Source organism: Terrapene carolina, unplaced genomic scaffold, assembly GCF_002925995.2.
Source record: "Terrapene carolina triunguis isolate 2854851 unplaced genomic scaffold, T_m_triunguis-2.0 Scaffold148, whole genome shotgun sequence".
NCBI lineage: Eukaryota > Metazoa > Chordata > Testudines > Emydidae > Terrapene > Terrapene triunguis.
The window spans coordinates 7,896,637-7,924,367 of record NW_020664499.1 but is presented as its reverse complement, the minus strand read 5'-3'; the positions used below and the strand labels follow the sequence as shown (position 1 = coordinate 7,924,367).

The following is a 27,731-nucleotide window of genomic DNA, read 5'->3' as shown; positions in this document are numbered from 1 at the left end:
ACACACCACTGCACCCCTCCTCCCCCAGGTTCCGTCCGCTTCCCGGAGCAGCGCAGGGGCAGGGCAGGCAGGCAGGCAGGGAGCCTGCCCTGCCCCCGGTGCGTGTCGGGCCGGAGCCGACCCCCCAAACCCCTCCTGCAGCCGAACCCCCTGCCCTGAGCCCCCTGCCGCACTCCTCCTGCACCCCGACCCACTGCCGCACCCCACACCCCTCCTGCATCCCAACCCCCTGCTGCACCCTGACCCCCTGCCCTGAACCCCAGCTGCACCCCGCACTCCCCCTGCACCCCAACTCCCTGCCCTGAGCCCCCACCACACCCCACACCCCTCCTGCACCCCCTGGGGGCAGGGAGGAGGCGGAGTTGGAGTGGGGATTTCAGGGAAGGGGTTGGAATGGGTGCAGGGAAGGGGCAGGGCCTCATGGAAGGGGTGGAGTGGGGGCGGGGTCGAGGGCAGCGGGGGGGTGTGTGTCAGTAAATGCGGCCCTCGGGCCAATGTACTAGTCCTCATGTGGCCCTCGTGGTCATTTGAGTTTGAGACCCCTGGACTAGAGCATTTCACTTCCAGAACAGCCACAGGCACCAACAGAGCTTTCAGGGTCTGAAAAACCTAACAAATGCTACACTGAAATGAGATTTGATGTAACCAGCGTCGCCTGAGCCTGGCCCTCCTCCTAGTCCTTAGGGTTTCCCCATGCTCCTATTCACTGAAGGCAGAACCTCTGAGTGGGGCCTCTGCTATCCATATTATCAGTTCAGCATGCAAGCTGGTATCTCTGTATATCCCTAACCTGTCCCCTCTGGGGTCAGACTTTCAGTTTCCTCCTCCTGAGAATATCCAACCAGGGATTGCTCCAATTGCTCCAAATAGAGCCAGAAGTAGTTAGCATAGAAAACAAAGAGAAGATGAAAGTGAAATGGAAAAAATCATGGATATGATAGGATAAGGTTATTTACTGATTAAACAGAATTCAAAGTCTCTCATTGTTAAAGCCTATTTGCCTCTCTCCTAATCCTTAGTCTATGGCACATCTGACTTGTCTGCTATTTACATTATTGTCACGAGCCTTCATCATTTTAGATACAAGATCAAATTCTTGTCCAATCCCCCATTTAATTACCTTTGTTTCTTAGTCTACAAATGAAAGAGTGTCATTCCCAATTCCCACTGCAAGGGAAGGGAGTACAAAGTGTACTGGTCTATATCACTGCTCTCTATTAAACTACTGAAAGGTGCTAGTGAATACACCATTAAGAATTTCTTCCAAGGTGCTTTCTAGTGTCTTCCCAAATGAAAGCCACCCATGCAATGGCCTAAACACATTCCTAAATCAATCAGAAATATTAGCATTTTGGTAGCTTCTTCAGCCCAGGAAGATTCTACACTGATGGAGGCCATGTGAGAATCTAAATAAATTGGCAATTTAGTGTGACATCTTTCATACTTTTACATACTCCAGAATAACTTCTCTATTATGTATCTGTATCAAACACACTGGTAGTTAAATAAGGGCTTGACTTGACTTCTAAAATTTGCACCACACTGATGTAGTTCCTATGACGTGGACACACTGCTTCAGTGTAAAAAGGGGATTGCACTTGTACTACTCACCACTGTACGATGCTCTGGTGCAAACCCCTTCTTACACTGGTGTGGTGCATCTGTGGATTTGCACTTGTTACACAGGTGCAAAAATTCCAATCCACTTAGTCCCACAGACAGTCACAACTATGAAATCACTTATTCAGCTATAATGTCAAACAAGCAGGTTTTACCTTCCTGAGATCACCTCCTGAACAGTACTCCATTGCAAGAAGAGGGACATCATTAACTAGGAAGTTCATCTCCTCTGGAACGTCACAGGCCTTTACTACATAGGGGTTGTTTAACCTAAACAAATGGAAAGCATGATGAAAATCTTGATACAGATATTTCAGCAGAAGATCAAACAGCAGAAGCATCACTAAAATGTGTTTCAAATATGTGCACTGTAAGATTTCTTTTCCCGAAACATTTAATGAAAAGTGTTAAGGCCAGCATGTAATTGTCAGCAAGTTACCACAGTGTTACCCAAGGGCAATAAACAAAGTTCATACCTTCTAAGAACAAGCAGCTCAGTGATGAGTGGAAAGATAGTCTTATGGTTAAGGACTGGATTGGGACTCAAGAGATATGGGTTCAAGTCCCAGCTCCATGTGTGACAATGGGCAAATGTCACTTAATCTGCACTTCAGTTTCTGTATCTGTACAAGGGGAATAATATCTCCTTACCTCCCAGCAGTGTTGGGAGGATACATTTGTTAAGGTCTGTGATGCCCTCAGATACTTCTACCTATGTAGTGATTTACATAGAAAAGATGTGTACATAAGGAGAGGGGGAGCCATTTAGCTATCTAACATCTATTTCCTGGTCATGTCTGAAAACACGCCTGTCAATATCTCAAAAATAACATGAGGGGAAACACAGAGTATCCAAAGGGTCAAACCTGGGAATACTGAGATTGTACTTCTGATGGAAACACACAGCCAACTCAGTGTCAACCAAGAGATTCAGTATGTTGCATAAAGCAAAGTCTCCATAACACACTAAACATTTCCATCTCTTTATTGGGGGGGGGGGGTGTTAACTCTTGTCTAGTAATATTTTCTTTCCTAGTCTCTACTTCCCTTCTAGATTTTGCAGCCTGACTCACATCATCTACCTTTCAATAACTGCCCCTCAGACTGACTTTTTCTATCATTTTTGTCCTTTTCAGTGTCCAGCTAGTTCCTTCTCAAAAGGCTCTCGCGCTCTCTATGAAATTTTGCCCTTTTTTATATGGTGGTTACCTTGTCATCCATTTTTACTGTCAGTGTTGTCCCTCTTCTTCCCCTGTCTCTCCCTATTCTCTTCTTTCTTCCATTTCTACTTCTCCTTCCCCCCAGCCTCTAGTGCCTTTATGTGGGCAAAAGCACTTGCATGACAGTGAATGCACAGGTATCCATAAGCAGGTGGGTGCTCTCACCAGCCCAGGAGAGAACCAGTGCCATGTCCAAGTCTGTTTCAGGCTTGTGTCCCAACATTTTGTTCAACACAAATTTATGAATTATACAAAAACAAAGTGATGCTCCAACTCAACCCTGGCCTTTCCCCTTGCCTCTCTGAGCCTCCCGCCCACAAAGAGAACACTGCCCCTTCTTAGTCCTGTGACAGACAGGTGGCCCTTATCCGTTCCTGACTATTTCACCCTGTCACAGTATTGCTGTCCAATGAAGGGGTTAGCTGACAGATCTGAGTGAACTGAATCGGGTACTGGAATCTGCTGTGACCCTTTGAAGTAATACGTTTTGGGCAAGTGGTAAAATCCATGTCAAAAGGAACACAATGCTGAAAGCAAAAATTTTAAACTACTGCAGTTCTTGCAAGAAGGAAGTTTTTGTTCAGATGTAGGAGTGGAGTTTCAGCCTGTACAGGCAGACATTGCATGTCACCCTTCAGTTCTTACTGAACTAAGCAGGACTGGGCCTGATCAGTTCTTTGATGGGAGACCAAAGCAAACCAAGGCAAAGAGGGGATTCATCAGGTGACACTCTTTCTCTGAGTCAGGACTGAACCTGTGTGGTATTAAACGTTACTGTGCTACCGAAGGCACAGTGATTCTTATGAGATGTAGAACAGAAGTTCTGACTTTTCACGTTTATTAGGAAGTCTATGCCATATATGAACCCTGGTGTTTTGACCAAATTCCAATATGAGTAGTTATAATTTACCTAAAATTCTCCCTGCAGTTTTAAATGGCTATGGTAACGTTCACTTCATGTTCTATCCTAAAGCACAGCAATGAATTGTTAAACAGCTGGCCACATTCCATCTGAGAGGAAGCTGAATTTTAGAGGCAGATGTCATTTCTATGCACATATTCATGCCAAAATGCTCTGGACTCCATTATCGAAATACAAGATCGTGTTTTATCAGCACAGAAAGCCATAGAGGTTTATAGGGAAATTCTGTGGACAGGGATTATGTTAATCTAATATTGTCTTATAAAACAAGCTCTAGTTATGTGATCACTTACATTTTCTACATTAGAAATACACTTGTAGCGTATATAACAGATGAACATAAAACTGAAAGAAAATGCACATCACTCACATGCAATATTCAGGATGAAACCCATTGCAGCAAAGCCACATGAATCAGAGCAGTAGCAGAAAGTCTATGCAACAGAATATTCTGGACACAAACATGGATCTGGGCCCATATACTTCTGCTCCCACCCTCCAGCCTGAGCCTTTCATTATAGAGTATCTATCCAACTGAGATTACAAGGTCCAAGAGCCAGGCATTTCACTTGTGAAAAGTGAAATGCATACTTCTAGCACTATATAGTAATAATAAAAATAAGTAGTTACTATTAGGATGACTTTGGCTTATTGTTTTTCATATATGTCTCACAAATGTACTGGGGACACAGATGAGTTAGGTGCCCAAGATGCATTAATAATAGCTTCACACTTGCAGAACAGCTGCTGAACTTCTGCAGGTGCTCTCAAGACGGGTACTGTGTACACAGCAAAGCCCTGAGTTGCACTCATGTGCCAAATGCAGCTCCAGCTCTGCCCTGTGCCCTTCCTCATGTTGAATTGTCAGGAGTTCAGCTAATAGCTCAGCTAAGGGGTCTGTCCACTACAAGTTACCCTAAAACACACCACCATTTTAAGAAAGTCAATCATCTTTCCAGGTTTCAAATTATAGAGAAGTTTGTCCTTAAATGTTAACACCATTAGAAGTTACATTTATTTACAGCTTCTGAACATCTATGGCACCTTCAAATAAACATTTAGTTTCTATTTTGAGACTGAGAATGGAAATATATCAATATTAGATCACTAGTGCATAGCCAGTAGTTCTCAAGATACTAGGCTTGTACCTGAGTGTAAAAGCATTTCAGTATATTTGTAATAAAGAATATGATGTTCTGGGTGAAAGTAACATATGAACCAGAGCTAAACTAAAGCTGGGAGCTGAGGGGACCCCCAGCTGCCCCAGGACTGAACCAGAAAATGTCACAGAGGTCACGAATATTTTACAGATTCTGTGACGTCCTTGACATAATCTTAGCCTTAATTATAGACCATTAAATTTCACCTAGTTACCTCAATATTGAGTCCAATAACTTGGGGGTTTAAACTAAACTGTTGTGTGCCACAAGCAGACGACAGGAGAGACTGAGGTGCCACAAATTCAGGAGGCCCTTGCAGTGGCAGGAAATTGATTAGGTGAGTCATGCCCAGATGATCCCTACAGGTGAATCACATCCCATACCACGCTGCCTGAACTCAAATCGGGCAGTCAGTATGACAGAAAGATTTTTAAAGATTCCAAGCAATGGTAGGTGCCCCACTCCCCCCAGTAAGCTATTCCAATACTAGGAAACCATGTCTTGTTTCAGGATTGAATGTGTCATATTTCAACTTCCCGCCCTTGGACCCTTTGTCAGCCAGGTTTTAAAAAAACCCTGCTCAGATCTCTTTTCTGCATATCAGTGCCCAAATGCATTGATCAAGTCACCTCTCAACCTTCTCTTCGATAAACTGAGTAATTTGAACGCAAAACAGCCAACTGGAATTCTATGAAATCCTGTCACATGCAAAGTTCACATCTGGGCCAGGAGCAAACAAGAAATCTCACTGCAGAGGGTAGCTTTTCCATAAAACTATAAGACTGTGAAAAGAGACGCTTATTAATTTATTGCAACAGAGGGTCCTGTGGCACCTTTAAGACTAACAGAAGACAGTCTTTTGTTAGTCTTAAAGGTGCCACAGGACCCTCTGTTGCTTTTTACAGACTCAGACTAACACGGCTACCCCTCTGATACACTATAATTACAATAAATTAATAAGTTTTATCTTCACAATATCAGTGTAAAGTTGATTTTTTTTAAAAAATACAGCTTTCTTTCCAGTGGGCTAAAGATGCTCACTCTCACCTCTTAAGATAAGGTTAAGACCAAAAGAAAAGTCTATGGTCTAGTTAGGAGTCTGAAACGCAAATGCTCCCCAATTGATTTGGGGACACTATCTCCCAAAAGCCAGGGAAAAGGACATGATGGAGCATACTTACTTCTTCATGATCTGGATTTCATGGCACCACCGGTCTTTGTTTTTCATGCTTAGTTCCAGTCGGCAAGATTTAATAGCTATCTTATCACCTAAATCCTACAACAAAAACAATCAATGTGCTATGGCACAACAATCTGTCTGGGAATTAGCCAGGTTTCAACACACTGCAATGGGATGGTTGTAGCGGAGGGGCATGATGCTGGGGATCAATGGGGGGAGACCAGTGTAGGGCCAGAATGCTCGGGGCATGAGTAGGTCAGGATGGAGGGCTGTTAGTGCTGGTGGGGTCAGTACATTAGGTTATCAGGAGCATCTATGTGGAGCTGGGATGGGAGGGTTATTAGGTATTTGGGGGTGGTCAGTGCGGTCAGGAGTCATTGAGATCGGAGACAGTTGGGGAAAGCAGTGGGGAGGACAACATGGAGTTACCGAATTGCCAGAATTAGGTTGATGGGGGTAGGGAATTATCAGTGGGGAAGGGGTTATCCAGGGGTCAGTGGGTTTGGTGGAGGGGTTACCCCAGAAGGGGTTACCCCAGAAGGGGGGTCAGAGGGCATTAGACGGAAGAAATGATCAGCAGGGGCTACCCAGGGGTGGGGGCACTACCATGGGATCAATTGGGTTTACCCAGTGGTTGGTGGAAAAGTTACCCGCACAGGGATTGGCAGTGGCTACTGGGGGTTGGGTGGGCTTAGCTATGGACTCGGTTGGCGGGGGGGGGGGGGGACCAAGGGGGAGGGTACACGGGGGGGGGGGGGGAAACTGGGGGGCGGGGACAACAGGCTGCCTCTATACAACAAAGCCTCTAACACTAGGGCCAAGGGGGATTATCGGGCGGAGCTACCGGCGCTTCGGTTGGCATCCGCGCGGGGGGCAGGGCGGTTACCCGGGGTGGCTATTGGAGGCCCCCCCGCACCTGGTGCTGGTACAGACAGACGTTGCCGAAGCCGCCAGTTCCCAGCCGCTCCCGCATTTCCCAGGGGCCGCAGCTGCCTCCGGGCTGTCCCCGCAGCGCCGCGCCCACCGGGGGCCGCTCCATGCCACCCCAGGACCCGCAGCAACCCCCCACCAGCCCGGAAACAAGCGCTTCCCTCCGAGCTCGCTGACGTCACTTCCCGCGAGACTCGGGGCGGGGCCGGCGGGTATAAGCATCAGTCGCTGCTCCCCGCCCCCACGCTAACGGCCGAGGCGCAGCGCGTGCTGGAGCCCGCGGCCCCGACCCCACCCGGCTGCGAGGGGAGGGGCCCCCGTTCAGTCCGGGCCCCGCCCCCCACCTGGCAAAACACCACGTCAGCGACGCAGAAATGCTCCTGCCAACCAGCAGAGTGTAGGCAGAAAGCCTAACTTTGCCAGTATGGGGGTCAGGTGTCTTCTACTGCTGGGACACACTATGCACAGCAAGATGACACAGATACAAACCTTAAGTTTCTGTGAGGGGAACATGAAATTGACCAACAAAAGCTAGCAAATTAAGTTCTAGGTTAACTCAATTTGTTATTGTAGAAAAAGTGTTAAAGGGCAGAAGCACAGCTAAGTTTCTTGGCTTTTGATAACTATGAGATAACACTGTTTAGGCACACCATAGGGAGTTAGTGACTAGGCTGGAAAGCAGAAGTCCTACAAAACACATTGGGAGCAAGTCTTCATCAGCCTGCAACCCAGCTAGAAAGAGACTTAACTGAAGTTTTTGATCAAAAACCTGTGATAATTGGTTTAACTTTAAACATTTGTGTGTTGGTTTGTGACACAAGCTTAAAATGACCAGTCTAGTTTATATGCATCCAGATTAATGGAATACCTGTACTGTAATAGTATCACATGTTCTTTTTCCCTAGAAGACCATACACCTGACTCGTAGCAGCAAAGGTCGTAACACAGGGCAAAACAGCATTTGCTTAGGCCAATTTGGGCCTAGCTATTGGTTGATGGCTTTTACCATATTTCTTTCTGCACAACCTCAGAGGTGCGGCCAGAGACATATTCCCACACAAGCACTATTCCGTCAAGCTGTTGACTGGAAACGAGGACTTGGCAATTCTACACATTAGAATCAAGGTTAGTCAAGAAATGTTTACCAATTATTAGTATGCTCAGGATCATGGGCGGCGGGTGAACCCCAGCATAGGCATCGTGGAGCACCCACGGAAAAAAAATAGTGGGTGCTCAGCACCCACCAATGGCCCACCGATCAGCTCCTCCGCCTCCCCCCAGCACCTTTGGCCCACGATCAACTGTTTAGCGGTGTGTCGGAGGCGCTGGGGGGTAGGGAAAGAAAGGGGAACCAGTGGGGTCAGGAAGTGACGGAGCGAGAGTGGGGCATGCTCAGGGGAGGGGGCATAATGGGGTGGGAAGAGGCAGAGCACGGGTGGGAAGGGGCAGGGACAGAGCAAGGGCGGAGCCTTGGGGTGGGGCTGGAGCAGAGGTCGAGCACCCCCAGGGTAATTAGAAAGTCAGCGCCTCTGAACCCTGGGCTCAGGGAGGTTAGTCCCTGGCCCCACCCTCCCGCCAAAGCCCAGAGCTCCCATGCAGCCGCCAGCCCCGGAGCAGCAGGCAGTTGGCACAACCCCCCTCCCTCAGCCCCGGAGCACCAGGCAGGTGAGCAGGCGGTACATCCCCCAGCCCTGGAGCGCTGGGCGGATGGTGCGTCCCCCGCAGTCCTGGAGCATCCCCCGCCTCCTCCCGAGTGCCGGTCAGGAGGGCTGGCGGCACAGCCCCCTCAGCCCCGGAGCACCGGGCAGGCCGCTCGCCCGCCCCCCTCCCCTCCCAGGAGTGCAAGCCGGCCCCCATTAGCCCCAGCCCGGGGTCCTAGCGGAAAGAACCCCCCACAGCACAGTGCCAGAAAACAGGAACTGGCCTGAGCGGCGCGTGAGCAGGGCCACGCAAGGCTGTTTGGGGAGGCTCAGCCTTCCCCTGCCTTCGATACCTGCCACTCATGCTGAGGATGCTGCCTTGTTTGTGGAGAAGCCAGAGATTTTCAGCCGTGCCCTTCAAAATTTTCAAGATGCCACCAGCACTATGGGATTAAAACATCTCATGGCAGAAGACCAAGGTTCAAAAACCTCAAGGCATGTCTACACTACAAAATTAGGTCGACCAAAGTTATGTCAACATATAGCCACCGCAGTAATTAAAATCACTTTTCCACATCCACACTACACTCCTTGTGTCAGCAGTGCGCATCCTCACTAGCAGCGCTTGCATCGATGCAGAGAGCAGTGCACTATGGGTAGCTCACCATCTGGTGCAGAGTGTTTTGGGAAGGGTTTGCAAAGCCTCATGGGGGCAAACAAGTCATGCAGGGGTGACAAGGAACATGGTTTCAACATCCCATGATGCAGTTTTCTCCATCCCATATTATCATTTGCATCCCATGTTTCACGCATCTTTTCAAAAGCCCCACAAACCTGCACATACACCATCTCTGTGACAAGCATGGATCCTGCACTGCTTTTCAGTATTGTGCTGACCGTTATGAACACAATGTGCTTAGAAGCAGCACATTCTTCTGGACTGGCATTCAAGGAGGGTCAGAGAGAGCTCGGGGCTCAGGACTGACCCAGATGGACTTTGCTGTAACTTTCTGTTCTCTTGCTCACCACGGACTTTCTACACTGTGTTCCAGACATCTAATAAATCCTTCTGCTTTTTACAATACTGTCAGAGTCACTCCTGATTAAGGAATTTAGGGGTGCATTGCTCCCTTTGTCGCAGAGGTAGGAAGGGGTGCCAGCGCCTCACCACTCCCGAGTCATTACGTTCACTTCTCTGTGGGGGGTCAGTGACGGCCTCTTGGCCTTCCTCTCTACTATCACCCCTGTCTGGCACGGTAGCGCAGCCTCGCGGTCGGAGTCCATATAAACCCCCTTACGAGCGGGGTAGCGCGGCCTCGCAGCCAGAGTCCATATAAACCCCCTTACGAGTGGGATAACGCGGCCTCGCGGCCAGAGTCTATCTAAGATCCCTCACGGTGAGGGGGTAGGGGGACTCGGGCCCGCCCTCTCCACCGAGCCCCGACCCAGGGCCCTGGTAGCGGCAAGCTCTCCTTGCCTCACGCTCGGCAGGGATCTGGCCACAACACACCAAGTGTCACCACAGCTCTAACGCTGTTTGTCTCTAGAGTTCCCCTGGGTCACTTCCTACCATGAATACCAGTTCATCTGGGGTGGGGGGGTCATCCGGTCTGTTTCTCCCCGTGACGTCCCCCGTCGGGGTTTCAGGTAGTGCCTCGGCTTGGCTGACTCCTGGATCCTGGCACGCAGGCTCTCTCTCTTCAGGAGCTAGCAGCGTGCGTCCTTCTCTTCCGGTGGTCAGCCCAGACTGAACTGATCTGCAGGCTTTTATACCTGATCTCCAGTTGGAGCATGCCCAGCAGAGCTTCCGGGGCATGGCTTCCTCTGCAAGGAAGGAAGGGTTAACTCCCACGGTACCAGTGCGGGGCCGCTCTGCCCCATCACAGGGGGTAACATACTGAAGGAGTCCTCCTAGGGGCTGTTCCACAGCCGTGTGAGAGCACCGGACCTCTGGATTCGGTCACAATCGCATCATTATGCAGGTTTGGGATGACAAGCAGTTGCTGCAGAACTTTTGGATGCACAAGACCACATTAATGGAATGGTGCACAAAGCTCGCCCCAGCCCTCCAGTGCAGCAACATCAAAATGAGAGCTTCACTCATGCTGGAGAAGCAAGTGGCAATCACTGTGTGAAAGCTGGCCATGCCAGATTCCTAACAATCAGTCAGGAATTAATTTGGAGTTGGGAAATCTACCGGGGGGTTGCTGTGATGCAAGTGTGCAAGGCCATTAATTGTGTCCTCTTGGCAACATGCAGGACCTTTTGAATGGTTTTGCAGCAGTGGGGTTTCTAAATTCCAATGGGGGCAATAGCTGGCACACATCTCTCTATTTTGGCACCAGACCACCTTGCCAAGGAGTACATCAACAGAAAGGGCTACTTTCCTATGGTATTGCAAGCACTGGTGGATCACCAGGGATGTTTTACTGACATCAACATGGGCTGATCAGGGAAGGTGCATGACCTGCGCATCTTTAAAAACACAGAAAGATGTAAGCAGGGACTTCCTTTCTAGACCAGAGGATTACCATTGAGGATATGGAAATGCCAATAGTGATCCTTGGAGACCCAGCCTACCCATTACTCCCATCGCTCATGAAACCTTGCACCGGCCACCTTGCCAACAGCAAGGAGCGCTTCAACTACAGGCTCAGCAGGTGCAGGAGGACTCTTGAAGGTGCTTTTGGCTGTTTGAATCGTCGCTGTCTACTCACGGGATTGGACTTTCATGAAGAAAATATCCCCAGGATTATAGCTGCCTGCTGCATGCTTCATAATATTTGTGAAGCAAAAGGGGAAAGCTTCTGCCAAGGTGGAATACGGAGGTGGAACATCTGGCTGCTGATTTTGAGCAGCCAGATACCAGAGCTATAAGAAGAGTTCAACAGAGAGCTTTACAGCTCAGAGAGGCTTTGAAAGACCATTTCAAAAGTGAGGCACAGTAATGAGTGTTCTTGTAGTGTTCTCTGCTTGGCATTGTTTTTTAGCATTCCGGTCTGAACCTTATGAGTGCTGTGTGTGTGGTAATAACACATTGCAAGTGCACCTATTGCTATTATCTTTGAAGGATGTCAGCCCCAGCTACCACATGTTGTGAACTATTCAAGATGAATTAAGTTTCCATAAATAGACTTTTATTCCAAACTCATGCAAACAAAAATAACTGTAACTGAATGAAACTATATAAATACAGGGAAAAGAACCTTTGACAGGGAAAGAACAGTCATTCTCATTTCAAACACAAATACACCAACCGTGTCTCTCATAGGTCAGTGTACGTGCAGCTCTGATTGTGTGTACTCTCCCTCGGGATGGAGTGGGTAGGGGTACTGCAGTGGCCCCGAAATATATGTGAAATGTAGGGGCAGGGAGCATAGGGAGGTCCCAGAATGCAGTTATCAATAGACTGCAGTGGGAGGCAAGCAAGGATTACTTGGACCTGAAGGTCTATAAGAATCTCCAGCATGTCCATCTGGCGCTTGAGAAGCACTAACATGACCTGCTGCGTGTGTCTGTCCTTTTCCTCTGTGTTTCTCCTCTCTGCACTATCCCTTTCCATTCTGTCCACAAGGGTGCTCCTCCAAGCCCTCTGCTCGGTATGTGCAACACCAGAGGCTTGCAGGATCTCGTGGAACATGTCGTCCCTCATCCCCTTTCTTCTCATCATCTGAGCCACTCCAGTGGTGTGGATGGAGAGACCCTCAAGGCCACATTTCCAGCTGCAAAAAGCACAATGCATAGAGGTACTATTGTGAGTGTTTTCACTCCCCTTGATCCACACAAGTTACAAGCACTACATGCTCCCTTGGGATTCATAGAGCACGGCAGCAGTCCCAGCCATGATTAAGGCTGCGAGTCTGTCATAAAGGTCACGGATTCCGTGACTTTCTGTGACCTCCATGACTTCTGCAGCGGCTGGTGCTGGCTCAGGGATTGCCCAAGCTGGGCAGCCCCTGGGCCAACAGCAGCAGTTTGGGTGTGTGGGAGGGGGCTCAGGGCTAGGGGAAGGGGGAGTATGGGGGAGGGGCACTTACCTTGGGGTGGGAGGCTCCCTGGCTCCCACTGACATGGCCCCCTTGCAGCTCCTAGGCGGCGGAGGGGCAAGGTGATCCACACCACATGCTGCCCGCAGGCCCCACCCCCACAGCCCCCATTGGCTGCGGTTGCCGACCAATGGGGGCTGCGGCAGCCGGCGCTTGTGGCGGGAGCAGAGGGGCCCCTGCCTCCGCCACCTAGGAGCTGCAAGGACATGAAGCAGGGTAGGAAGCCCCTGCCAGCCCTGCCAACCCACCCACCCCCAAGCACGGGTCCCAGGCCACTTCCAGCAGCACCCCCGGACCGCCCCTCCCATAGGGCCCATGGCCACCCACCCAAGTTTTAGTCAGGGAGGGTATTTTTAGTAAAAGTCATGGACAGGTCACAGGCCGTGAATTTTTGTTTACGGCCCGTGACCTGTCCATGACTTTTACTAAAAATACCCATGACTAAAACATAGCCTTAGCCATGATGATTATGGCCCGGGGGAATAAGTGGGCGATTTTGGACAATAATAGGGGTGAGCACATGGGCATCAGTATATGTCGATAAGGCAACTGAATGGAATACTGGCACTGTTTTCCACAGGCGGTGGTAATTTTAGCTGATATCTCACTCCCAAGGGTAACAGAGGCTGAGAGAGAACAGCTCCTGAACGAGTCTGGCTGGAGACTGGATCCGTATGCTGCTAGCCTGTGTGCTGCATTGGTGCCTGCTGATGTAATTGTTCACTCGTGTGAGAAAGTGTCCTACTGCAGTGGAAGAAATAAAGCAGTCCTGCCCAGAAACCTTCAGCAGAGGACTGCAGACTTCCTCCAGGAAAGTTTTCTTGAGATCTCTATGGAGGATTCCCGGGACATCCCGATGCACAAAAACAAACTATTCCACAGGGCCCCCTCTGCCTAGCTGTACAGGGGAATGAGAGGCAGACAGTGAAATAACCAGTAGAGGGAGAGTTGCTATCTCTTCTTGCCTGATTAAAAAAGAGTAAATGATCAGGTGTCCCTGCAAAATCAAAACAAACAGCATACTTACTAGAGGTTCCATCCCCTGCATCAGGCTCGCCGGTGCTGGATAGTAGGGACTCTCCGGCGGTCAGAAAGAGGTCCTGGCTCACTGCACCACTGCATTCCCCCAGTCGCCTGTCCTCCAAAACTCCTCCTCCTCGTGCATCACCTCCTCCTCAGTGTGCACTGCAGGGGCCGCTGATTCCAGCTCCCCTGAAATATCCACAGGGCTCGTGGTGGTGGTCTCCCCCAAGGAAGGCTTGCAGCTCCGTGTAGAAGCAGCCTGTCTGCGGTTCCACACCAGAGTGACAGTTTGCCTCCCTTACCTTCTGGTACACCTGCAGCAACTCCTTGATTTTTACATGGCACTGCTGCATGTGCCTGTTGTAGCCCTTCTCCGCCATGCCCCCAGCGATCTGGCCATAGATGTCAACGTTTCTACGGATGGATCAGAGCTGTGCCTGCACAGCCTCTTCTCCCCACAGACCAAGGAGATCCACCACCTGCTGTGTACTCCTGGCAAGAGCACCTTTGCTGCGTGGCGCCAGCATGGTCAGCTGGGCAGTTGCTATGTGAGCTCTCCATACCAACCAAACATGAAATAGAATTTAAAATTGGCAGGGCTTTAAAGGGGGAGGGGCATGTACATGCATACCTGACTGCCAGGCAGCGGAGTTCTAAAAGGTGACCAGAGCAGTTATGCTGGGGCATCGTGGGACACCTCCTGGAAGCCACTAAAGTAGACATAAGTAATACAGTGTCACTGATATTGTGTCAACCAAACTATGTTGACCTAAGCACTATGCCTCTCGTGGAGGTGGAGTTACTAAGTCGGCGGAGAGGGCGAGTTACATCGGCGGGAGCAACATTTTAGTGTAGACGCTTACAGAATTAGGTCAACGTAAGCTGCCTTGCAAACAAACAAACTCTGTAGTGTAGACCAGGCCTCAGAGCTGGGACACCAGAACCCCTGGTGCAGGTGGGGATGAGTTCAAACAGCTGCAGCAAACTGGACATCCATTGAAGAATAGGTCTCATTGCCTCTTGAATGAAGTCTATGTCTCGCCTATGGATGCAAAAATATTTCTGCATTAAGACAAAGTTCAGGATCTATCAAACCTGTGTACTGCCTGCACTGCTATATGGGTCAGAAACCTGGACCCTCCTACAAGCAGACTTGGAGCAGCTAGAGGCATTCTATATGTGCTGTCAGCATCAAATGCTGGGCATAAAATGGTTCAACTTTGAGCAAGATTTGGCCTTCCTTCAATTGCTTGCTCTTTGGCCATGTTGCCAAGATGGCCAAAAACATCCCAGCTCATTGTGCTCTCAAACTCTCCACTGATGTAACTTGACCCTACCTGGCATCGCTTGCGGGACTGCCCAGAGATTCGTGAATTTTCAGAATTGAGCTAGATCTGGGAACTTCACTCTACAATATCTGGTACGATGCCATCATCCAAAACTTCCTAACTGTCAGAGTGATTAAGCACTGGAATAAATTGCCTAGAGAGGCTGTGGTATCTCCATCCTTGGGGATTTGTAAGAGCAGGTTGGACAAACACCTGTCAGGGATGGTCTAGATAATACTTAGTCCTGCCTTGAGTGCAGGGATTGGACTACATGACCTCTCAAGGTCCCTTCCAGTTCTATGGTCACTCCAGCTGTGCAATGGCCCTCAGTATATTGTGCACATTTGATGATGGTGATGATGAATTTATAAAACACCGCAGGGAAAACTGTGCATGTCTGAAATTTGTTACCAACTCACTGGTCCTGTTTTTCAGTACATTCCTAGGCACATATGAACATGAATATATTGCATGCACACCCCCACTTTCTGCATGCACACAGCAAGATAGGCAGCTAGCCTACTGTGTGTGTCAAACCCAATTTGGGTGGCCTCTGTCATGCAGACCTTCATCATTCACTAGTGCAACATGGGGCTATAGTACCTTAAATACATTTGGAAACTAAAGTTGCTGCAGAATAAATAGGGTAACTTGCCAGGAGCTCCTTCCACCAGTGTTCTGTGATCTGCACCAGCTGCTTATTGGTGGCTGGGTGGAGTTTCAGGTGTCTGTTTTGGCCTATAAAGCTCTAGATGGCCTAAGGCTTGCCTGCCTGCCTGAGATGCCTTTGCCCTTGTGAGCTGCTGACACAAGATCAATGAAAGTGCTCAAAGTACAGCCTCCTTGGTTTACCAGAGAGGATGCTGCTGGTAGAACAGGGCCCTCAACTTAGAAATTCATTCCCTCGACTGAAACTGACTGAATATGCTCACCATTAGTGCATGGTGAAAAGCATTTGGAGAATGCTGAGTTTGTAAAGCAATTGTAGTGTTAGGGGCTCTGCAGGATCCAAGGACAGAGGAGTTCATTTCATGCTGATGTCTGGTTTTGTACACAACAAGGCAGTTGGTCTGACTAATGCTGTTTTTGTCTCAGTTTAGTGGAGTTTTACACATCCCAGCATGAAGCATCTTTAATTATTATTTTAGTTTGGTTTCAACATATAAACATTATTTGCACATCCAAGCCTGCTGAAAATCAAGCCCTTATACTTCCCAATGCACAGAGGGTATTATTAAACTTTTGCATTTTACAAACACATCTGTGCCATTGCCCAGAAGCTATCCAGTCAACTCCTCAGGATCATGAGGTAAGATCTGGCCCTTCCTGTACTGAAGAGGTGTTAATACTCACTGTGCAAAGCAAGTCTGGTTTTATTCATGGCATCTAGCTCCTTTACGAAGTTAAATATTTTTGTTCCCATTTCCTCACAGGAGCTTTCTCTGAGCCAGACTGAGGAAAGCCTCAGCCTTGCTTGAAGTCAGGCTTTTCTGTGTAGTGCTGACCAGGCAGCTTGCATGAAGGTAAACCAGTGTGTGTCCAAATTAAAAGAAAAAGCAGGGACCTAATTTTTGGCTTGTGCCTACTTCTGCTGCGGATTTCCCAGGAGTAATGGGTTTAAAGGACACAGCAAGCTACACTACTGTTAGTTATTACTTATTGATCAAACAACAAGGGCAAGAGCTTTCTAAACTCTATCCAGGCAAGTGCACCAAAAAGGCATAAACTAGTACGAGTCCACTGGAGCAAATGGAGCTGCACCTGCTCTTCCAGCAACAAATTCAGCTGACCTCGTGCACATGACTGGCACACCAGATGAAGACTTATTTCTTATATCCCCTCACCTCAGACATTTCTGACTTCCCCAGGCTTCTGAGCTTTATTTACAGAAAGATGACTAATCTACAAAACATAAAGGGTGTTTTTATAAATTAAATCGTTAAGAAAACCGCTGAGAAAACTGCACCTACCTATGGGAATCTCAGGGATTTTATTCAAATAAAAGGAATAGGAGGTCATACAAGCAATGTTTCATTAAATGCTACATCAAAACATCTACCTACAGCAATTATTGATACAGGGCTTAATGTTCAAAGATGCAGTGCACTTGCAGCTCACAACGTCTTCACCTGGATGAGTAAGTACTCAGCATCTCTGAAAATCAGGCCTACAATATTATCTATTACAACAACTGCCTACAGCTTAATGCTGGTCATGTAAGGATACTTTTCGATGAAATGACAAACCAGCATGGATTAAGGTTAAATAAATGAGAAGTGAAAATCTTGTTTCATACTTGCGTGATATCAGAGTGCTCTGGGATTTCTAGTAATTCGATCTGTTCTTGCACTTGTACAATAGAGGACTCTTTAATGTCTTCAGTAGCACAACAGTGAGTGGTACAGGAATCACCTGGAGATGGAGGACACAATAAGAAAAAGACACAAACCATACTATTCTTCTAGATAAGGCAATAAATCCATCACGGGGGTTTGCACACCCCTCAGTACTGCTTGTCATCATGTGAGACAGATGATCACCTGTCTCTACAGACTTAAACTTATGAGGCAGGTCTGCCTTGTAGGAGCTGGAAGAATAACTGAAAACAAAAAGTTCTGGAAAAGTTTTCATGACTGTCCTTCTCCTTTATACTCTTTGTGGTAGGTTGAGGCCGCTCTGACACTGTCACAGATCCGCCAGGCAGAAAACCACCACAATGCACCCTTCCATAATCAGTTCAGCAGAAACTGGTCACTGAGCATCCATGTTTGTGGACACTGACCAAAGATTTGGTCAGGCAGAAAAGCTTAAAAGTATGTGCTGTATATCTCAGTACCCCAAACAGAGAGGAAAGCCTCCTCAATTATATGAAGCCTCTCTGGTCTTTATCAGTTGAAGACAATAAACGTTCTTGTCTATTGTCATTGTCCTTCAACAAACTCAGCTCTGTGCACTTGCTGTAACAGGAAAAATTAGCATGTTCAAGTGGCCATTTAAGTGGTCACAGGGGTTTTACTTTTGTCCTGTTCCCCATCTACTGGTCACGGAATTTTTATCTACCATGTGGGATGCCAAGAAGGAAAAAAAGAGAAGAGGGGAGTTTGCCTATGCTTAGGTTTAAATGTGACCTGTCCCCTTTCAAAGCAGTTGAGGTTGTATTCTTCCACTGCTGTGCTATAACCCTACCTGCAACTGTAGGTGCGGACTCTGGTAATTTCTTTCAAACAACACTGGTTTACTTCTTCCACCACCTCTGCAAAAAGTTCAGCCACTGACTGGTAATGCCCAATAGGCAAAATCAGGACATGATCCGTTGATAAGCCACCCTTAGCCAGAGCAAGACAGCACTAAAACATAACAAGAGGTCAGAAAATATATAAGTTTGCTGTGAATAGCTGCTAACTCAGACCTTGCCATTATAATTCCCTCCTGAACACAAAATACATTGAGTGACTTTCATGGCTAACCAGGCCCACCATTGCAAGATTCAAAATACAAAAGCCACAAAACCTCCTATGCCCTACCTGAGAGGAGATTTTGTAGCAGTCTGACAATTTTCAGACGACTTAGAAAAGGGTAAGGAACTCCAAAAAATTACTTTGAATGCAGGTGAGTTGGGCTTCAGCCAGTGTGGCAATGAATGGGATTTATGGATAGGATGCAGACAAAGAAAATCCACTTGGGAATTTATGGTTGGATATAAAGTAAACAATGAATTAATTTGATCCTATGATAGTTCATATTCAGCTCAAAATTTGGATTATATTCCACAGCAGCAGTAGTTTTAGGCAAGTGGAATAGACTCCTACCAACACTGTTTAACTCACAGTAGGTCACCGAATCAGGGCTGAGGTGTTCTTACACAAGGGTCTCTATCTAGATAGAAAGTTATTTAAAAAAAAAAAAAAAAAACACGAGACCACTCCAGACTATAAACTACAAGGTTTAATCCTTAAGAAATGCATATGATTCTCATGATTTCAGTTGAGGTTCCACTCAACAGGTTCCTAGCTCAGGACTGAGAGTCTCAAAGCCTTGTGACAAAGTGGTAATTTTCTGTAATATTTCTGTTAATCCTATATGTGCCTCATTTTCCCACATACTTTGCACATACCCAGCGGGGGAGCAGTGGGGGGGAATTAAGGGCTAGTCTACACTGGCAGTGCTTTAACATGCCTTGTGTGGTCGCAGCGCAGTGCTGGGAGAGAGCTCTCCCAGAGCTCTAAAAAAACCCCACCTCAATGAGGGGCATAGCTCCCAGCACCGGGGCACTGTTTACACTGGCGCTTTACAGCGGGGGATGTTTTTTCACACCCCTGAGTGAGACAGTTGCAGCGCTGTTAATTGCCAGTGTAGACAAGCCCTCAGTTTGCTCTCAGGACAGATTAAGAGACATCAAGGCTTGTGTGTCACTTTGCTGTCTGAGCGGGTCATTAAAAAGACTGGCCAAAGCTGATCCATATGAATGGAAATTCCAAGAAGATAATAGAAAGCCCAATCATTGACATCTAGCAACCAATGATTCAAAGGGAGGAGGATTTCCCCACCTCACAACAGCGACATTGTAGAGTGTTGGAAAGGTAGATTTGTCCTGGCTGGTTAAGACATTAAAGAAAGAGAGAGATGGAAGGGAGGAATAAGATGGGGTGAAAATCGATGCACTAGGAAAGAAAAATAGCAAGAACCTCAGGTTTATACTGCAGTTGCTCAAGACAGTCATGAGATGGTGAAGGTGTTTGGTTCCCTTTTTTCACAGCATCTTTCAGAACTAGGAAAAAAGGCCACTGAGTCCCATGTTTCTCCTTCCCATTTATTTAAAAATTATGTTCATTTACTACAAGAAAAATAAAAAACTGAAAGATATTAAAACACACCCCAAGAGATGCAAAAACATAACATCTCATTTAAAAAAAAACAAAACACAGTAAAAGGTACAACGTGACAACACTGTACACACCTGTTACATCACTTACTACACCAAAGCCCTTCAAAACAATATTTACTAGTCTAGAGATTATCCAATCTTACGCTGCCCACTTGAGAGTAATGTGTTTATTAAATATGATAAATATCTATTTCGACATATCACAACTACCTTGGCTCCAATGCAATAATCAATATTCTTTCATCACGAGTCTCAAAATATAAACATGTCTGAAAAACAAAGGCATCAGTAACACATTAATCAGTCTCAAATGCAAGTCCACATACATTCTTAATTTTATTGTAAGTCAATACTGTTTTATTACTTATTTGTAATTTTGTAGCACCTAGGAGCCCCTGTCATGGACCAGGGCCTTATTGGGCTAGGCCCTGTACAAACACAGAACACACTTTTCCTATTAAGCTACATACATCATTCTCATGAAACAAAAATTAGAAACACTTCACCCAAAAATACTGATGCCAATTGATAAAGAAAACAAGTTTTCTCATTTAATGGAATCTGAAGAAAGTACTTATCAAAATATTTTTAAAATGCATTAATCAAACAAGCCAGACTTCAAGTTGATGTGTTATAATGAAACATGCATTTCTTTGTATTTGAAAATAATATTTATTTTCTCATATATGTAGGAGCAAGATTTACAATATTTTGCAGCTATTAATTTTTTCATTCTTAAGTGCTTGGGGTTGTAAATGAAGTGACAGGTAACATTTGTCATTTAACTCACTTTTAAAAAACAAATATAACTTACAAAATGTTTACAAATAAAGACACCCTTCCTTTCACCTACTTTAACTCAGAGACTCAAGAACTCACAAATGGCTGGGTTTTATGAAAAATAGTTACCTTTGTATGAATTGTCACTCAGAAACCAAAAATCAATTTTGGTAAAATAATCCAAGTTCTACATTTTGATTAATGTAGAATGAGCCTGGAGGCCAAAGGCCAGAACTCCTGGGTTCTATTTCTGGCTCTGCCACGAACTAAGGCCTGGTCTACACTTAAAATTAAGGCTGTGAAAAATCCACACCCCTGAATGCCATAGCTACGCCAACCTAAACCCCAGTGAAGATGCACATATTGTCGCTTGGGGAGGTGGTATTCTTATGACAACAGAAAAACCCCTTTCATCAGTGTAGGCTGCGTCTATGCTATGGGATTATGCCAGCATAGTTACAGCGCCACAGCTACATCCATGCAGTCTCCATAGTTTAAACATACTCTCAGTGAGTGACCTTGAGCAAGTCACTGCATCTCTTTGCTTCAGTTTCCCACCTGCAAATATGAGGATAAGCCATATCTGCAGTACCAACTTTAAAGAGGTTGTGAGTCTTAATATTTGTTCAATGTTTTAAAGATGGAAAGCACTATGCACATGTTAAGCATTGTGCTTCTAATTCACATTACATTTAGAGAAGTCTAATAAAATAAGCATTTGGCTTAATTTAACATTGTAGACCAGGAATGTTTTATAATAATAATATATGGAGATATACCTATCTCATAGAACTGGAAGGGACCCTAAAAGGTCATTGAGTCCAGCCCCCCCTGCCTTCACTAACAGAACCAAGTATGGACTTTGCCCCTGATCCCTAAGTTGCCCCCCTCAAGGACTGAACTCACAACCCTGGGTTTAGCAGGCCAATGCTCAAACCACTGAGCTATCCCTCCCCCTTGCCAATGGGAGACATTATACAGTCACACCCTTCTAATCTAATACATCATGATGCAGAAGCAGAAATATAAAACTTACATCGAATTCTCCACTTTTCTTCTGAACAGCTTACACTATGTTGAACAACATTAATTTTTTCTTCAACACCCCCAAAGGCCAGTCTAGGAGAGAAATAAAGTAGAAATAAGGACAAGATGACCCCATAATGAGTTTGTGTATCTATAATTTTTGAATTGATATTAAAAATTGTGACCCCCATCTTCCTTACAACCAAGGATTCACACACTCAATTCACCCAAGTGGCTGAGGAAAATCCTGCCCAAAATGTCACTACTGTCTAAATGCTGATTAACACAAACAGATGCACTTTCCCAGAACAGGAGTCCTAAGAGTCACCAGGAGACAGACTGCCTGAAACCTCTGAGGATCAAGAAAAAACAAGTGCTGCCTCATGTAATGCACATCTCCCCAAAATAGACACAATTTTTCTACAACCATGTCAACTTTATTACACAATATCATGTAATTAAAACTTATATTGAAATGCACACACACAAGGGGCAGAGTTAGGATTGTATGAGGAGCCTAGATAACTAGCCTATCTTGAATTTTAGGTGTTTAAACCATAGAATATTAATGTTCTCTTAACAATTTTTTCTGAAACATTTTTGGTTTTAAATAAACAGAAAAAGCGTTTGATGCCACTGGACGCCCCTCCATTTGGGCTACAAGATAGGGAGCCCGTTAGCTCAGTCCTTACACACCTTCAGGCTTAGTGATGATTAAATGGTGATTAAAACCACACAAAAAAAGTTGCTATACTGCGCCTGCACAGTGCAATTTTCTGTTAAGAGGTATTAAAAAACAAAACATCGCAAAAGCGTTTTATTTACCGAAATCAGACTGGAAATACTTAGGCAACTTTTGAACGGTGTCATTACTTTTCCAGTTATCCTAGGTGGCAGCAATTATAGCAAGGTTGAAATTGCAACAGTTTCCATTATGAAGCCTGTTTTCCAACACCTTCCTCCTGAAGACCTCTCCTTTGGCACGGAGAGTCTCCCTGCCGGCCCGGCTATCGTAGCTACAAGAAAACGGGGGAAAGCGCCAGAGCGTATCAGGACGGGACCGCGCGGCTCGGGAGCAGCCAGCACAACCGGCCCAGCGCGCCCCCCGGCCGCAGCCCCCGGCGCTGGCAGCGCGGCCCTGGCGGGGATTGGAACGGCTCGATCGGGGGCCCGCCCGGCGCAAGGCTGAAAGCAGCGGGCGCTCAGACCGAAATACCCGCAGCCCCGCCCACTGCTGAGCCCGGCCGGTCCCCGCAGAGTCCGGCTCCGCCCGCACCCCCCGTAGCCCGGGGCCTAGCGCGGACATACCAGAACCGGCCCTCGGCGCGCAGCACGATGGCAGGGCAGCGACACGGCCCCCCCTCACCCGGAACCAACAACCCTGACCACCCTGTGCATCACTCATACCCTTCCCCTGAATCAATAGCTCGGCTTGCTGTGTGCGTCAGCTGATCCCTTCCCCTCCGGAACACACAGCCCTGATCGCTGTGTGCGACACCCAAACCCTTCCCCCTGGAACCAACTCCAAAACACCAGCCCACTCACCTCTGGCCAGGGATAGTCAGTCAATTATTTTTGGTCAAGGTCCAGCCGCCAGAGAAAATAATTAAAAAAAATCTGATAATAATTAGTAAATAAAAAGATTTCAAGGTCCTTTTAAAAGCATCTGGAGGTGCAGATTTGGCCTGTGGTCCTCCTATTGGCTACCCCCTGCCTCAGGCATTACTGTACTAAAACCTTCCCCCCCACATCCTCTGGAATCAACATCCTCTCTGACAGTGTGCATCAGCCCAACCCTTCCCTACAGCCACACTCACCATATATGTCAACCGCAACATTCCTCTGGCACTAAATTCACTGCTCCATAGGAGCGTGACACAAATTGTTCATGAGTGTGTGTATGTGTGCGTGTGTCGCTGACACTGTTTCCCCCAGAGCTAGCTGTGACAGATAGGGTTGCCAACTTCTAATCACAAAACCGAACAGCTCTGCCTCGCCCCTTCTCCGAGACTTGCCTCCCACTCGCTCCACTCCCCTCCCCTCCCTCTGTTGCTCACTCTTCCCTACTCTCACTCACTTTCATTGGGCTGGGGCAGGAGGTTGGGGTGCAGGGTTGGGTGGCCAAGCGGTGCTGCGCAGTTCGCGCTGCCTTCGCAGGCGCCACCCCCTGCAGCTCCCAGTGGTCGTGGTTCCCTGCCAATGGGAGCTGCAGAGTTGGAGCTGGGGGCAAGGGCAGCGTGCGGAGCATCCCAGTCCCTGACCACCCCAGCGCCTAGGGGCCGCAGGGACCTGGCGGTCACTTCTGTGGGCAACGCATAGCCAGGGCAGGCAGGGAGCCTGCCTTAGCCCCAGGCCCCCACTGCGCTGCTCACTGGACTTTTAACGGCCCAGTCGGCAGCGCCAACCAGAGCTGCCAGGGTTCCTTTTCGATCGGGCATTCCAGTCGAAAGCCGGATATCTGGCAACCCTGGACAGATACTGCAGCCACATACAGTATCTCTGGGGACTAGATTGTATTTTACATTGACAGCATAGGAAAAAAATCAAAAAGCCATTCTATGACGATAGGCCAGACAGTATGAGCTGTGGAATATCCATAGCTCTTTTATTTGGGCATAAGCTTTCGTGGGTAAAAAACCTCACTTCTTCAGTTGCATCTGAAGAAGTGAGGTTTTTTACCCATGAAAGCTTATGCCCAAATAAATCTGTTAGTCTTTAAGGTGCCACTGGACTCCTTGTTGTTTTTGTGGATACAGACTAACACGGCTACCCCCGATACATAGCTCTTTGTATCACATGGGTGCAATTAATGCAAAACCCCAAGGTTGGCTTTGAAGCTTGACCTCTTGGATAATAGGCAGCAGGAAGGTTTTTCCTGTTTTCAGGAGGCAGGGAGACAAAACAAGGCATTTGGTATAAAAGGCTGGGTTTAAGTAGACTCAGGGTCATCTTTTAGATTTGGCAAACAGAACTTTTGGCCTTGGGGCCCCACTCCTCGCTGAAGGTTTGGAAGGCTTACCAATGGCCCACATGGAAAATGGACTATTTCTGGTATGTTTAGGAAGGAGTACTGTGAAAAGGGATCTGGGGGTCATAGTGGACCACAAGTTAAATATGAGTCAAAAGTGTAACACTGTTGCAAAAAAGCAAACATCATTCCAGGATGTATTAGCAGGAGTGTTGTAAGCAAGACACGAGAAGTAACTCTTCCGCTCTACTCCGCCCTGATTAGGCCTCAACTGGAATATTGTGTCCAGTTCTGGGCGCCACATTTCAGGAAGGATGTGGACAAACTGGAGAGAATCCAGAGAAGAGCAACAAAAATGATTAAAGGTCTAGAAAATATGACCTATGAGGGAAAGTTGAAAAAATTGGGTTTGTTTAGTCTGGAAAAGAGAAGACTAAGGGGGGGACATGATAACAGTTTTCAAGTACGTAAAAGGCTGTTACAAGGAGGAGAGAGAAAAGTTGTTTTTCTTAACCTCTGAGGATAGGACAAGAAGCAATGGGCTTAAATTGCAGCAATGGAGGTTAAGGTTGGACATTAGGAAAAACTTCCTGTTAGGGTGGTTAAGCACTGGAATAAATTGCCAAAGGAGGTTGTGGAACCTCCATCATTGGAGATTTTTAAGGGCAGGTTAGACAAACCCCTGTTAGGGATGGTCTAGATAATACTTAGTCCTGCCATGAGTGCAGGAGACTGGACTAGATGATCTCTCAAGGTCCTTTCCAGTCCTATGATTCTATGATTCCCTGGCCACAGACCTGCAAGCTAAGGTCCTCTAAAATCCCCTGATCTCTCCCATCACCCTGAACCCCCAAAATCAGAGAAATAGGGCAATAGAACACCCAGAAGCACACAAGTCCCAAAGGAAACCAACACTGCACCCATGCTAATGGGTTTCCAGCAAGCAATAAGGCAGCTATGTTTTCTCAGGCTGATCCCTTTATACCTTGCATGCAGGTGGGATTGGACAGACCTCCACATTACAATTTCTGCAGAGCCAGGTGAAAACCCATAGCCCCTCCCCCTCCATTAGCACCCACCCAAGGTCTTCAGCTGCGGCTTTCAGATTCATCACAACTTCCCCCAGAGACAGGAGGCCTTTGGGAAAATGGAAAGAACCTCACTTAGATGGCAAATTTGGCTGCTGTTTCTGCAGAGATTTATTGGCATGCTTTCTTTTCTCACTTATTTCCCTCTTGAGCCTGACTGAGTTTAAATTTTCTCCTTCCCTAAGTCCCAAACCCCCTTGTGCAAGGTGCATGGCTCGGCCCCAAAGAGATCCCTTTTACCATTTGCTAGCAGGCTCCTGTGTTGTTATTAGGCCCCAATCCTATAAGCTACTTTGTGTAAGTGGAGGCCAGTGCTCACGCAGCGCTCCATTGAACTGAATAGCACAAACATTTAAAGAGATTTGTATTAAAGGTGTAAAATCCATAGGAAAACCAGAGAAATGTGGGTATGTCCAAAGTGAGACCTGTGGAGTCAGAAATCACTTGTTGTTGGACTCTATTTATCTAGGAGGGCTGTGCTGCAAAAAGCGCTGGAAAGTGGCACAGAGTACATCAGACTGCCCAAGATGTAGAAAGAGAGCAGCTAGGGGAATGAACTCCATGGAACAGTCCTCACCGGTGAATGTACTTTTAGTTTGCATTGTTTGTGTGGTAGGGAAATTTTCTAAACTTCTCAGTAATTAAGACTACGGTGCCACTGCTGCAGTTACAGCTCAAATCCTCCAGATGTCGCATGTGCATCAGGTCCAATTCCAATGTGCAGGAATCATCTAAATCAGGGGTAGGCAACCTATGGCACGCGTGCCGAAGGCGGCAAGCGAGCTGATTTTCAGTGGCACTCACACTGCCCAGGTCCCGGCCACCGGTCCGAGGGGCTCTGCATTTTAATTTAATTTTAAATGAAGTTTCTTAAACATTTTAAAAACCTTATTTACTTTACATACAACAATAGTTTAGTTATATATTATAGACTTATAGAAAGAGCCCTTCTAAAAACGTTAAAATGTATTACTGGCATGCGAAACCTTAGATTAGAGTGAATAAATGAAGACTCGGCACACCACTTCTGAAAGGTTGCGGATCCCTGATCTAAATTAAGAGGCTGGTGAGATGTATTAATTAGTCCCTCACGCTCTCCTATGGACTAGCACAGAATTGTTTCCTACCGTACATGCTTTAGAGGAACTTCTTTCAATGGCAAATTGATGACAGCATCCCTCTGGGAAATGATTTATGTCCTGCCTCCATTCCCAGTGCACTATCCATGGTAAAGTTTACAGAGTCTGCCATACTGTATGAACCTTCCAGAGCAGCTTGTGAGAATCTTCCCATACTTGTCATCATTTTAGTAACACAGAGCCAGCAGCTTGATGCCAGCCTGGGTGTCAAGTCATTCGGCGTGACATTCAGAGCTTGGCAGGATTTAGATAAAAGGACTAGACATTAATATGGCTAAAGAGAGCGGCCAAAGTTACACTGGAAAGGATAAAAATATTATAAGGGATCTCAGGCCTCAGGGCATCAACCACTATCTGATGAACATTAGGAAGAAACTTCCCCCGTTGGCAAGTTATTTCCAAGTGCAAGTCTGCTACTGGGTTACTTGCACCTTCCTTTGAAGTATTAGGTACTAACTAGTGTTGAAGACAAGATACTGGACTGAACAGATCACGTATCTGATGCAAAAAGGCAATTTCTGTATTTCTATGTTGCATGATCGTGCCATGACATGCTGTCATAAATGATGATGGGGACAGATCAAGGCCCAAACACCCTGACCCAGATCCTCAAAGGTATTTAGGTGCCTAACTCCCATAAACAGGGCCCTACCAAATTCATGGCCATGAAAAATGCGTCACGGACCATGAAACCTGGTCTCCCCCTGGTGAAATCTGGTCTTTTGTGTGCTTTTACCCTATACTATACAGATTTAATGTGGAAGACCAGAGTTTCT

At 46.9% G+C, this 27,731-nt stretch overlaps 1 protein-coding gene, 1 long non-coding RNA gene and 1 other non-coding gene across 7 annotated transcripts in view; all 3 read right to left on the bottom strand.

The window, feature by feature from the left end:
- Window positions 1-14,708, bottom strand: part of LOC113406891 (inhibitor of nuclear factor kappa-B kinase subunit alpha) — a 75,172-nt gene extending 60,464 nt beyond the window's left edge. The window contains exons 1-3 of one of the 2 annotated variants that reach the window (XM_026653736.2): window positions 7,019-7,201; window positions 6,104-6,198; window positions 1,776-1,890 (exon numbers count right to left, since the gene is read on the bottom strand). In XM_026653736.2, the coding sequence (XP_026509521.1) occupies window positions 1,776-1,890; window positions 6,104-6,198; window positions 7,019-7,141 (333 nt within the window). In that variant the 5' untranslated portion in view covers window positions 7,142-7,201. Of the gene's footprint in view, window positions 1-1,775; window positions 1,891-6,103; window positions 6,199-7,018; window positions 7,202-13,745 lie in introns of those variants that run through there. The other variant, XM_026653737.1, reaches the window with a different exon arrangement.
- Window positions 14,709-14,738: 30 nt separating this feature from the next.
- LOC113406904 lies at window positions 14,739-23,155 on the bottom strand. Of its 4 annotated transcripts, none has more exons than XR_003369902.1 (6): window positions 23,069-23,122; window positions 21,771-21,853; window positions 20,165-20,223; window positions 18,256-18,416; window positions 17,366-17,481; window positions 14,739-14,783 (listed from the first exon to the last, which is right to left on the bottom strand). It is a non-coding gene; the product is annotated as an uncharacterized LOC113406904 (long non-coding RNA). The 4 variants fall into 4 exon arrangements; XR_003369903.1 differs by lacking the exon at window positions 23,069-23,122 and adding an exon at window positions 22,586-22,671; XR_003369905.1 differs by lacking the exon at window positions 21,771-21,853 and having other exon boundaries at window positions 23,069-23,155.
- LOC113406914 lies at window positions 17,646-17,788 on the bottom strand. Its single transcript, XR_003369906.1, has one exon. It is a non-coding gene; the product is annotated as a small nucleolar RNA SNORA12 (small nucleolar RNA).
- Window positions 23,156-27,731: the final 4,576 nt, after the last annotated feature.